The 12,921-nt window shown below is 37.2% G+C and overlaps 3 protein-coding genes and 2 long non-coding RNA genes across 7 annotated transcripts; 2 read left to right on the top strand and 3 right to left on the bottom strand.

Moving 5' to 3' along the window:
- On the top strand, window positions 1-3,086 carry LOC124195777 (vacuolar protein sorting-associated protein 33A-like). The gene is made up of 12 exons (XM_046590353.1): window positions 1-382; window positions 438-476; window positions 536-729; window positions 791-878; window positions 942-1,046; window positions 1,114-1,408; window positions 1,481-1,607; window positions 1,670-1,830; window positions 1,918-2,072; window positions 2,139-2,523; window positions 2,584-2,706; window positions 2,783-3,086. The coding sequence occupies exons 1-12, from the start codon at window positions 323-325 to the stop codon at window positions 2,878-2,880; spliced, it is 1,830 nt and encodes a 609-aa protein (XP_046446309.1). The 5' UTR covers window positions 1-322; the 3' UTR covers window positions 2,881-3,086.
- Window positions 2,937-3,817, bottom strand: LOC124195783 (centromere protein V-like). Its single transcript, XM_046590359.1, has 4 exons — window positions 3,548-3,817; window positions 3,345-3,468; window positions 3,202-3,262; window positions 2,937-3,128 (listed from the first exon to the last, which is right to left on the bottom strand). Exons 1-4 carry the CDS (start codon window positions 3,649-3,651, stop codon window positions 3,001-3,003), a joined length of 417 nt encoding a protein of 138 aa, XP_046446315.1. The 5' UTR covers window positions 3,652-3,817; the 3' UTR covers window positions 2,937-3,000.
- Window positions 3,818-4,577: 760 nt separating this feature from the next.
- On the top strand, window positions 4,578-5,309 carry LOC124195775. Its single transcript, XR_006875416.1, has 3 exons — window positions 4,578-4,625; window positions 4,840-5,000; window positions 5,075-5,309. It is a non-coding gene; the product is annotated as an uncharacterized LOC124195775 (long non-coding RNA).
- A 648-nt stretch (window positions 5,310-5,957) lies between these two features.
- LOC124195774 lies at window positions 5,958-7,862 on the bottom strand. Of its 3 annotated transcripts, none has more exons than XR_006875415.1 (4): window positions 7,783-7,858; window positions 7,487-7,720; window positions 6,877-7,107; window positions 5,958-6,475 (listed from the first exon to the last, which is right to left on the bottom strand). It is a non-coding gene; the product is annotated as an uncharacterized LOC124195774 (long non-coding RNA). The 3 variants fall into 3 exon arrangements; XR_006875413.1 differs by having other exon boundaries at window positions 5,959-6,475; window positions 7,487-7,638; window positions 7,721-7,862; XR_006875414.1 differs by having other exon boundaries at window positions 5,959-6,475; window positions 7,487-7,635; window positions 7,721-7,862.
- A 530-nt stretch (window positions 7,863-8,392) lies between these two features.
- On the bottom strand, window positions 8,393-12,880 carry LOC124195770 (exportin-4-like). The gene is made up of 13 exons (XM_046590345.1): window positions 12,626-12,880; window positions 12,453-12,558; window positions 11,777-12,394; window positions 11,241-11,696; window positions 10,705-11,177; window positions 10,513-10,639; window positions 9,884-10,456; window positions 9,652-9,827; window positions 9,374-9,586; window positions 9,081-9,311; window positions 8,953-9,024; window positions 8,791-8,883; window positions 8,393-8,717 (listed from the first exon to the last, which is right to left on the bottom strand). Exons 1-13 carry the CDS (start codon window positions 12,671-12,673, stop codon window positions 8,523-8,525), a joined length of 3,381 nt encoding a protein of 1,126 aa, XP_046446301.1. The 5' UTR covers window positions 12,674-12,880; the 3' UTR covers window positions 8,393-8,522.
- Between the last annotated feature and the right edge of the window lie 41 nt (window positions 12,881-12,921).

Genomic DNA, 12,921 nt, shown 5'->3' with positions numbered 1-12,921 from the left:
GTTCCTATCTCAGCTGTTCAGTGTTTACAACTGTAAGCTGTCAGTTGTGCTGATACTTGTCAGTGGTCACTGTTTCTCAGCTTGGGTCTATTTACTAGTTGACTATATACTTTAAAGCAACTATCAATACCAATCATTTACGAAATAATCGAAATATTTCCTCATCAGAAACAAAGAAACAAAAGCTCGGAAACCCTTCGCTTAAGAAATCTAGAATCTGGACAGTTAATAGCGACGTACTTAGACGTATCTTAAAGAATTAAATCTAACAGATCGAATCTGTTTACCAATTTATAAGTCAAATTTTATTAACAAAGCAGCCATGGCTCATTTATCAGCTGGCAAAGTCAACTTTAGTATGCTGAGAGAGTTGGCAAGAAAGGTACAATTTTATACAGTAAAAATAAATTTTGTCAACAGTTTTGTTATTTTTACAGGATATTGTTTCTCTTTTAGAGAAGTTCAGTGGAACAAAGGTATTTTGGTGTGTGCTATTCCATTTAAGAAATTTACGTAAATTCATCAATTATGCTAGGCGATATTTTGGGATGAACAACTCACTGGCCCCATTGGTTTGGTGGCAGAATACAGTTTTCTTAAGGAACTAGATGTTGTAAAAATGTTCCAGTTAAAACCTGGGCGTTTGCCTTCCATATCTGTTAAAAATATACTGTTCATCACAAGACCTGAAGTTGAGCTGATGGATTGTATTGCAGATAACTTGCACAGGTATGAATAATCTACATATTTTAACTTTAAATAGACAACAATTAGTTAATTTACATTTCAGCGAAGAAAGCCAAGGACATTCTGCTAGTAAGGAATATCAGTTAATTTTTGTCTCCCGACGAAGTGCAGTATGTGAGCAACGGCTCAAGGTTGGTTAAAGTTACTTAAATCAGCGAAGAAGAAATTGTTGACAAAATTATTACTTCATTTAGGACAAAGGAGTGTATGGAACTCTTACTTCTATTGATGAACTGCCTGTTGATTTTTTCCCACTGGATAGTGATGTCATTTCAATGGAACTCGATAATGTTTTCAAGGTATTTATTTATGAGCCAAACTTTGAAAGGGATTGCTTGTCATTGATTTCTTCAAATTTCTTCCCAGGATCTATATGTTGATAATGAAATCAGCTCCTTACACCAAATTGCTCATGGGTTAATGTCCCTCCAAAGTTTATATGGCATTTTCCCCAACGTTGTGGGTAAGGGACGCCATGCCCGTAACGTATTCGAATTGATGACTCGAATGCGACGTGATATTGGGGTAGACTGTGATCCCCCCATGTCTCCGTTGTTCGACACTCTCATGATCATTGATAGGACTGTAGATTTGATAACTCCTGTTGTCACTCAGTTGACCTATGAGGGTCTTATCGACGAATTCTATGGAATAAAACATAGTAAGAAAGTATTGTTAGCTTCTGTGTAAAACAATTATTTTACTTGCATTTTGTGGTTTCATTGTTATTTAGATACAGTCAAGCTTCCAGGAGAAAAGTTTCAAGCCTCTTCACCTGCGGGCCAGTCACCTCGCTCTGATGATAGCTCTGTTAAATCTGTTGTTCTAAACTCGGCCGAAGAGCTTTACGCTGATTTGAGGTGAAATTTTGAATCAGACAAATTTTGCTTCCGACAGTTTTAAAGTTATTTATTTTGCACAGGGACAAGAACTTTTCAGCCGTGGGTACTGCACTCAGTCGCAAAGCTAAAGCTATTTCAGCTCAGTATGAAGAACGACACGAAGCAAAAACTGTCAGCGAGTTGAAGCAGTTTGTAGCAAAACTACCGCAGATGCAAGCCACCAAACAGTCTTTAGCACTACGTAAATACTTTGTCGTATTTTTTCCTGGCCATTATTTAAGCTGTATTACGCATTATTTAAGCTGTATTACGCATAATTTTTTTACAGATACATCTGTCGCTGAATTGATTAAAGAAATAACTATTTCAGAAGCATTCCAAGAGGCCCTTCAAGTGGAGCAAGACCTTTTGAATGGAATTGATACTGACAAAGTTTGTCCATACATTGAAGATTTCATTTGTAAGCAGGAACCATTGACTAAGGTAACTGAAGTGGCAGTTGGATACATTTTGCCATTTCCCTTTATTTTACATTTATAATTATCACAGATTCTTCGCTTGATTTGTCTGCAATCTGCTGCCAATAGTGGCCTGAAGCCGCGCGTCTTAGAACACTACAAAAGAGAAATTATTCACGCTTACGGATTCCAGCACATGATTACGCTTCACAATCTTGAAGCTTGTGGTCTCCTTCGATTGCAGCAAAGTAATCGTCCTTTTACTGTTATACGGAGAGCGCTGAATCTTACGGTAGATGACGTCAATGAAATCACACCTACTGACATCTCCTATGTACATTCTATTTACGCGCCACTAAGTGTACGATTGATTCAATGGGCAGCTAAGCCCGGATGGAAGCAGATTTCCGATGTGCTTAATTTGATTCCAGGACATTTGGTTCAAGAAACTCAACCAATTTCCATTGATTTAAGAAGTTTGTTTCCGTTTCTTAGTTTTTATGAGACCTTATAATCACACTTCGACTGTATTTTAGGAAATTCTAGAAATAGTGTCCATAGTTCGATTGAAGAAACCAAGGTCACATTAGTATTCTTCCTCGGTGGATGTACCTACGCAGAGATTTCTGCTCTTAGATTTCTATCTAAAAGGGATGATGGTAAGTAATTAGCGTTCAACATATTTTGCAAATAACAACTTAAACAATAACTTTTTTTTTCCTTAAAATTTTTTAGCACCTACAGATTATCTGATTGCCACGACAAATATAATAAATGGTGAGAGTTTCCTTACTAGTTTATCTGAAACTTTAAATGGTAACTCTCTAGTCTAAGTCTAATGTTATATATTTACCCCATAATTCTACATCTAAATGAAAAGAGTGTTGCATACATTTTTGCTGTGTATTAAGAGTTAAGTGCTCTACTTAACCAGACCAGTTGCCCCTTCTTTTTTATGAGAGGTCTGAAAATTTTTTTATTTCTGGAAATTGTGCCATGCTATCTTCCCATTGTTGGCCATTAAATGTCTTTATGATGATATCCTCTATTGTTCCTTGATCAACACAGTGAGGCATTATACCTTATTATCAATTCAAAATTTACATTATTTTTAAAGGCCCATGTATTATATTTTATTTAACTGAAATTATTACCAATTCCATCAGGATTAGACCTTGGAAAGTAAAAACTCTGAACTCCACATGTTTTACAAAACTGATAAAATAAAAACATTTTAAACATATAAAGTAAGTAATAGAATCAAGATGAACTGATTGGCAATGAATAAAAGAATAACCTGATGCTTCGCTTGATGAGTCCCAAAGGTATATGTACTCAATTGGTCTTTTCCTTCGAGTAAAGTAAAATTAACTGATGGAACAATGAAGTGCCGGTTTTGCTTTTTGGTACATATGGTACAACTATTAGAAATAAATAATTCAATGCAATAATGCAAAATAAGAAAGGAACGAACGTATAATAAGTTTATAATTGGATTACTTGCAGTCAAAGACAACTACAATCGAAGGGGCTACTACTTTAAATCGCACTTGACCACAATGACAGCCACCATAATGGACTATATTATGAGAAGTCTCCATCATATAAATTTAGATTTTACACATATATCCCACTTCAATTACGCAAAAAGTCACAGAATGTACGAGGCTATTAAAATACTTATAAGTAATAAGACGTATAAGACCCTCTGACTAAAAGACTCTCGAAGACCGTAGAAATGCGTAGAAATGTAAACAAAAACATCACTATCTGCCGCTGAAGCTCTACCTGCGTTGCCATTTTAGAATTTTCAAAGACAATTTCCTGCGTTTTCATTGTTGTCATAACTATGACTATTAATAACTAATTATATTTTGCGAATGTGTTGTATCTGCCTTGTGCAAATATTAGTTTACAACGTTAAGCTGCGTAAGTACCTTTTGCCGCTCTCAGAATTGTCATGAATTGGCATCAACCGCTTTTCTAGTTCTCCCGGAAGTTCGTCTGCTGCACTGCAGTGCATGAAATCAAATTGTAAATACAACAACCAGTCTAAGGCATTCAAATACAGTGTGACTGTGCAAGTTGTCTCTCCTTATGAATGTTCCAGCAATGAAAAGAAAGACCTCATAAAATGAATCCAAATGATATCAATCCCTAAGCCACATACAGTCTATGTGACCTGCCAGGTACTATGTTGTGCCTGAAATAGCAAGAATTCCAGTGTGTGTTCTATTCCGTGTAAATGTTAGATAACCTTAATGTTTCCTTATGTTTCTCATCAACTTATAGGAGGAAACGTGAAAGGGTCGTGGCCGTCGTGCAGCCTACCGTCAACTATTTTGTTCAAAATCATTGTTTTCTACTGAATGAGCCATGGAAATGATACAGGTAATAACCAACACTAGCTTTATGCATTTCATGTAATGCTGAAACATATATTCTTCTCGTTTTTTATTAGAAGTCATAATTATCTGCTGTTTGTATTGGACTTGCTAGATCACCAACCTCAGCATAGACCAATCTCTCATTTCATCTTCTCGAGAGAAGATTGGATAACTAATTGGTGGTTTCATGTGTAAGTTCACTTATCAATTATCATGTCACTGAACTTTTTCCATTGCAGTCTAACATGTATATAAAGTATTGATCTCCACTTACGTCTATCTAATGTTTAAGAGACGCTTTTGAGTGTTTACTGATAATTGTTTATTCTTTTAGATCATATACGTCAAACTCATGATAACACAAATTATAAACAAGCTGACTTATTTTTCTTTTTTTATTTACAGGTTCTAAACTCCAGGTTTCGAAATTTGAATGGCAGACTTAATGAGAAGTCATGTCCTTTCAAGAAAGTCAACAAGGTCCCTTGTTTACTAACCTGTTGGCTGGTGGCTGCTACCCTTGAATCTCCCTTTTTACTTTCTTAAGCGGGGCATCTTTATTTGAGGTATTGCTTATTCTGTCGCTACAATCTTGTTTGAATATTATTGTCATCTAAATAAATGTTCATTCTGCTTACAGGGTAATCCTTCGCTACTTGTCATGGACTTCATCCACTGGTGAAAACCGACGAGAAAATGCTGTAATCCAAGACTGATAAATTGTGTAGTTAGCTAAATTGCAAGTGCATACCTGGGCTCCCTTCTTTTCTGTGGCCCCGTTTCCCTAACTAACCACTAACCAACGCCCGCCGGTGGTCACTCACCCGCTGTGAAACCAGGAGGAGGGGAGGGCTCTGGTCGAACGGGGACTTGGAAGGCGCATGATCCGATGAAAACTTTTGGAGGGTCATGAGTCTAACCCGGAAGCCTAGTATGACTACATCTCCCCAGTAAAACTTGCCTCGTACTTCTCTCTTCTTCTCGGTCCAGATACTATCTCTGGGGGCCGTAGACAAAACCTACAATTGCATGTGCGAGTTAAACAAAGCAACCCACTACCCAATGAAACAAAAAGCCATGGTTTATTTTTTGCGGAAATCTGCATCAGTCAAGTTACAAATTTTTCTAATTCAACAACTGGCGTAGAATTTTGCATCTAGTCTATTATTGCAAATAGCGATCCTATGTGTTTGGTTGTTAAGAAAATGGTTGTTTAAAAAACAAACAATAGGGTGTCCTGAGTAGCAAGAAATACTCACCATTGTTTGTTTTTTAAACAACCATTTTCTTAACTACCAAACACATAGGATCGCTATTTGCACCAGTAGACTAAATGCAAGATCTGACAGAAGTTGTTTGAAAAATTTGTAACTTGACTGACGCAGATTTCCGCAAAACTAAACATCGCTTTTTGTCTCATTGCCGCAGCGGTGGTGGCGGGTTGCGTTTAACTTGTACAGAAGAAATATGTTTTGAACCGGACGCTCTGTTTATTGAAATTTTTTTAACATTTTAAAAAGAAAATAAAAATTGGTTCAGATAATATATTTATTTTTATTTATTACAGATATTATATGGTTAAGGTTCAACATTGGTTTATAGGGTTATGAGTATAAATTTAAGGGTTGGTAGGTGTATATTTTCGGGGTTTGAAGGATTGGAAGGTTTATGTTTGTGGGGTATGGAGATTGATTGGTAGGAATACGTTTGTAGGGTTATAAATTAATTGAACTTCTATCCAAACTTTAAATATCCTCCCTCCCCCCTCCAACATCCTCCACTTTCCTTTCCCAATCCCGGAAACTTGTTTATTATTTGTTGACATTAACATCCCAAATATGTTTTTGTTGCTTCTGAACTTCTAAACGTTAAACTGCAATAGTCACGATGACAATTTAACAAAATAATGATGCAACTTCGGTAACAGGACACCAGCACCAAGGAACGACCAGTTGAACTTGATGCAGAAAGATCTTTCTAAGGAATAGGCAGCAACAACGTGCCACATCGGACAGCAACTAAGCGAACATAAGCGATAAACCTATAACCAAAATGAAGTGAATTAATCTTCAGCAAATGCTTGCAATGCAAGTGAAATTAATGTAAACATAAAATATTCTTAAAATATTATCTGATAGCTATTGTTGAAACAAAATTTACATGAAAGTAGATGACTCATCTAAGATTTAAATACTAATTCATTGGAACTATTTACTCTCCACTGAAAGAAATATTTTTTCTGTATCAAACTATCTTGTGTACAACTGTTTTCCCCTTTACACAATCTGTAACTAAATACATGATTGAAAGAAAGAACTGTTTTGATGAAATCCCAAAAACTTAACAATAAAAGCAAAGCTTTGTTCCCGAAAACTTTTGAAATTTTACATCTTACTCAACACATTTAATTTTCGAATAAAGTGAATAAGATAATCAACTTACTGGTCTTCAATTGGTGTAGCTACATGTTGTTGAAGTTCTCAGCATAGGAAAATGAGAATTCCATGCAGCTTAAACAATTGGATGGCTGAAGTTCCAGATTTTAAAAGGTGACTGATGAAACATTACAAGGTCAAGATAAAAATTTTATCATTCACCAGGCTGGCTGAAAAAATCCATGTGTGAATTAGATTGCAATGAAGATGAAGCTAAGACTTCACCTGCCTGCTAGTCCTATTTGAGAAAAAAAAAACAATTACTATCTAGGAATGAAGTCTCATGTGACAAAACAAAACGACAGAAGTAAAGTTAAACTATGCAATCCCTCACAATTACTTTGAGAAAAGTTATAAAGGAGTTTAGTTGACAAGCTTTTCCAAAATTTAAAAATGTAGTTCAAACACTTCAAAACCAATGGAAATTAAGGATGTAGGACGTTCAAGCCCTACTTGCTGAATGAATAATTAAATCATGTAAACTACATTTCAGTTGATTTAGCTGAAAATTCCACGACAGAGAAGCAAAGGATAATACTTTGGACCTAATACTTTAGTCATCGACTAACTCAATTTGTAGCCTTATGCTTAGAAAATTAATCAACATAATTACTTACTTATTTTTTTTCTCCATGTGACGAAACAAACTTGGACAGCAATAAAGAAAGCACAGACTTAATCTGGTTGGTTGTTCTCCATGTGACAAAACGTACATGCGGAACAGGTTGCATGTTGCATGAGGCGACATTTTGGCAAAATCATCTGCCTACTTCGAAAATGACCAGCAGTTAGTTAATAAGGCCACATGATGCGATGATCAAATTTTCAAGTAGAAATTCAGTCTATATTACCTGTAAATTAAACCGCAAAACATTTACACTCCGTAACCTTAATGCATCCAAGCAGGAATTACCATTTATTACGAAAAAGGAAAACAAAAAGTAAACCGCAATGAGCAACGATACATTTCCTCTCAGACTCAGTGAAAAACTCTAAAAGAAAATGGTCGACTGTCGTTTGTCTTCTTTAACGAAGACCCTCGCGCCATCTACTAGTGGCTCTTGAAACCAAACTTTTTGAAAGAAAAAGAAAAAAAATGTTCTACTCCCCTCCCCAGTTTGTGTAAGCTACTGTAAATCACTTTCTGTCAAATTAGATGGTTCATTCACCATGGTTCATCCAATCAATCAATCAGTTTTGTAATACCCTAATTATTAAATGAGCACATGGGGCTTTTAGCGGCTGATGGCGAACTGGTCTTATTACTGGTGAGATGACTACATATCGACAAAAATAAGGGGGTCGTCAACTCGTAACAAAGGCTGATGAATGATTTTGCATCAATGAAAGTGTTAAAGCGAAACAGGTAGGCGTACCGATAACTAAGATACATAATTACTCAACGATACGTGCCACTAGGCTACCTACACATACTGAAAATTGTGTTTACTCCGTGAGGTGGCATTAAAAATACGGGATCCTTTCTTTTTTGAGAGAGAGATTTTGTGCGTGCGACAATTAAATAAAATCAGCCCTCGATGTATTTGCATGGATTTACTTTTTGAAAAGTAGGAATTCAGATAAACGAAACATAGTTGAGGAATCAACTGGCTTACTTCCAAAGAAAAAAAGGCACAATAATTACACAAGCAATCATTTAACTATCAAAAGACTGCGGACTTCCATAATAAAGGCATCGAAATTATCGCGAAATTTTATGCGCCCTAATCGCTCAGCATTCAAGGGTACTCCAACCGTCAAGTTGTTAAAGGCATTCACTAAACGATTCCGGCAGGCTTCCTCCTCTTGTCGAGACAACAATTCTTCTACGAGAAGCTGATAATCGGTCTACAGAAATATAAACATTACTCTTTTGTTTCTAATTGTGGTACTAAAAATGTAAAATTCGAAAGCTATTTACCTGGTATGCACAAATGAGGGCATAAAATGTTCCACTGGCAACGTTCAGGAGATCCGAACTCACTTGCTGGCAAAGTATCATTTCTAGTACAATCTGTTGGAAATTTTACAGAAGTTCTTAACATCAACAATTAAAGAAACAAAATAAATGATGGCTAAATACTTTCAAAAATGGTTTCATTGCTTCATAGGCAGCACTTGTCCTATCATTCTTGGCTAAATGTGTTGACAAAACCTAGAACAACATTAATTTAAAGGGTCTGTGTTGGTTCATTTGTCATTTTTTTTTACCTGAATAAATTCAAAACAGAAGGCCGCGACATCAGAACCGAAGGAGGTCATACCCAGCTGTAAGGATGCAAAAAGGTTTGACAACATTGGGGACGGCAAGGACACTATTTTTGCAGGACATATTTCACAAGCGAAAGTAATAAGTTTGTAATAGTGCCAACACAGCTGAGGGAAGCGAAGTAGCTCGGCATTCATCAGCGGCATCAACAAGTTTAATCCATGAAGACAAACCTACATTTCAGCCAAATATATGAAATATGTACAATATAAAGAAATAAAATATAAGACTGTACCTCTGATGCAGATATGGGCGTTCCTTCTGCAGCAAATGGACTCAGGTCAATAATATCTTTGGACAACAAATTCATTAATAATTCCATAAACAGAAGTAGGTCACGGTGAGCATCTTCTTCAGCAGATGCTTCACGTGTAACCCGACCGCTAGTATGAGATGCATATGCTTGTGTTGAAGATAAAGCTAAACGATAGAGTTTTTCACTGTCAGACTACAACATAAAAATGGGTGTTAATACTATTGCTAAATAATAGAAATAAATTTTTTGTAGCATACTTGAGATAGAAAAATGAGCATTATGCGGGCACAGGTACTTAAAAGTTCCAGAATCAACTCTACTATGAGATTGTAATTGTGGGCAGCATGGATAAGTTTTGGCAGTTCACGAAGAACGGGTTGTAGGGATGCAAATAACATCTGAACAGTGGCAACCTGACTTCCCATGACGACACCTAAATAAGCAGAATGTTATGCAGGGCACTTTTAATGCTAATTCAATCTCCTTTACCTATAAGTGATTCCAAAGCCGTGCTTACAGAAAAGCGAACATCATCTTGATGAATTAGACGATTAAGGCTCTCTGATTGGATGAGAGATATCAAACGATCTTCTAGTGGCTTGAGGACTTGATTCCAAAAATAGTTTTGATCACCTAATCCACCGAGTGGACTATTAGCCCCAGCACCAGCAATCGTAAGTGCCTGAAAGAATTTCCGCCTAGCACTCCCGCCAAGCTGAAGAAGTTCATTACTGTTATGCATTCGAACCAACGTCCAGAATGGCCCACTGTTGATAACCACATTTCTCTTTTCTCTAGTATCAACAAGGGCCATTAGAAGCTGTAATGTTTCGTTCATCAATGCGGATTCGGCCGTCTGTGTTCGTAAGTTGGATTCAACTTTATTCAAGAGAAATCCGATAATCCAATTAGCTCCTTCAGAATCTCGTCCAAAGGCGGCCGAAAAAGACGGGCTGAACTCAATGTACAAGTTCTCGTTTGGTAACATATAGGTCAGTGCAAAACGACGCAGCCACCAAACAATAGTTGAACCCATTTCCGGACTCAGAAGGTGAGCTAACCCTAATTCGAAAAGCGAAATGAATTTCGGTTATGCAGGAGAATAATTCAACAAATACCTGCATCGGAAGCACGCCGTTCGACTTCGCATAACCGCAACACAGCAGCAATCAAACGAGCCACATGATCACAAGACTCTTCCATTCCTGCAATGTCCATCGCACGGTTACCGGGAGAAGCAATAACCTTCACACAAATAGGTTAGAGGAAACTCTGAATAGTGTTAAGAACCTAATAATGAGGAAATTTACCTTAAGTGTCGTTTCGACGTTGACGGTTGGAGCTTGAGCGATACTATGCTGCAAAATTTCTTGCGGTATGATGGCAGTTTCCCCGTCAGAATCTAACGTGAGTGTGTGACCGGAGATGAGTAAGAGCCAATGGAGATCTTCGAACAGAGATCCTAGCTGATGCTGATCGCTTTGACTAAGTGATTGGCCATGCATTCGCTGGAGTTGTGTACTGAATCGCGTAATTCGATCCTCCAGTAAACGAGCTAGTAACACTAGACTATGAGAAGCTACAGAGCGGCTGAATGCACCAATGCTACTTAATTGGTCACGAAATTTGGTTTTATCATCTTCTTCGGTTTCATCAATGTCTTCCTCTGTTTCTTCATTGGCCCCATCACCTCGAATACCGTCAGGTGATCCTAAATGACATTTTATATAAGTATTTAGGATTTCAATGCGCCATTCTTCTTTGATAAACGCAGAGTCCACTCCTAAATAAATATTAAAAACATTTAATTTGAAATAACGAAAAGAAGGACAAATAAAAATTATACCTAAAGAGTCCCATCCTATAACCATATTATCAAACGCTTCCATTGAAAGGTTATCATCAGACGGTGAGGCTGATTCCCTTTCAGCCTGTTCAGCGAATTTGCATGTCAGTCGTGTGCAGTGGAGAAAAACTGTTTGCAGTAGGTCAGGATTCAAAGCTGCCAAAGTATCAGGTGGAAAAAAGAGCACAAGCTTTCGGAAGATGGAGGATACACCTAGGCATTCTTGAGCGCGCAATTCAACACCGCCAACAAAGTGAACAAACTGAGTCAAATAATGAGAGATGTACGAAACACGTACATCTTTGTTAGCCATCACTGGTCCATTCAACGAAGCTAATTGGGTTAGACAGTTCAGAGTGTGATGGCATAAATCAGGCAAGTGGCGAACTTTGTAATGGATTCTATAAAAAAGTTCTACAACAGCCAGATCTAAAAAAACTTCTGACCATTGAGGGCCTGTAAATTACAACAGAAAGGCAAGAAAATATTTAGTTACTTTGGAAGATTTTTACAAAATTTAGTGTTAATGTTAATACCTGGCCTCAACGATGGGTTCTGATCAGCTTCAAAAACGCCAATTAATCGCTTCGGAAGCATAGTAGTCGGTGCAAAAAACCAACTAAGGACAGACTCTGCTATGGCAAGCAAACGGCTTAATAATAGGCATGATTCTCTATTCATTTGCCTATCGTCACTCCCAAAAGTACGTAGAGCTTGAACAATAAAATGAAAGATCCTTTTCAAATCGGTGCCTTCAAATTGACGTTTGACCCTAAAGTGTATCTCCCATCGCAGTCCTACGTCCGATGACTTAACCGAGCTTGAATATTCTTGCATGATAGCTGCCAAAACACTGCATGCAATCATTTGCTGATTACTATCTCCACTGATGACCAGTTGTTCCACATCATTTAGTATTTGTCCTCTGTCAGCACCCAAATCTTCAACACTTCCTCTTTTTACCATAATGGCAACAACCTGTAGAATTCTCTCACGAACATAGGCAGACAGAGTTGTCTTTTGCACCACATAGTTAAGCAAATAGGTTTTTAGATTTTTCAGATCTTGTTCTGACACAGAGCTCCACTCCCGTATCAAGGAATCCTTGAGTAAGCCAGCTGCTTCGAAAAGTACCAAATCAGAGGTGCTCGCATCTAAACATCATATTAAAAGTTTAAATCAATTCACATTCTGCTAGTTACAGTGTCATACCTAAAATGCATTTGCAGAGAACAAATGGTGATTTTATCTTTCGAAAGTTCATAAAGACCTCTTCTGCCCCATGTCTTTGTTCATTCGTCACACAGTTTGGTGGTGCCTACATGAAAAAAAATAATCAAAATTAGTACACTGAAATAAAAAAATGTATACTTGAAATAGTTTACCAGCAGCACTCCAGCGGCAGCTTCCAGCTCGCGAATTCCTTGTTCCATTTCCCCTTAGTAAACAATTGTATCTAATGTCTTTAAGCCAAAACGTATCCAAAACGTAATTGATTGATCGGCAAAATCAATGAACAGTTTGAAAAGAATTCCAATCCATATTTTGATAGGTAATAGAGCTCATGTAAAAAAAAAAGACATAAGGGCGAAGGCACGTTTGCCAAATTTTTTTTCCTTCCTTTTTATTACCTGGACCAGCCTGTTCGTTATACTACAAATATTTACCGGTAGATGGTAGT

Source organism: Daphnia pulex, chromosome 6, assembly GCF_021134715.1.
Source record: "Daphnia pulex isolate KAP4 chromosome 6, ASM2113471v1".
Classification (NCBI taxonomy): domain Eukaryota; kingdom Metazoa; phylum Arthropoda; class Branchiopoda; order Diplostraca; family Daphniidae; genus Daphnia; species Daphnia pulex.
The sequence above is the reverse complement of the archived record's forward strand: the minus strand, read 5'-3'. Positions and strand labels throughout refer to the sequence as shown.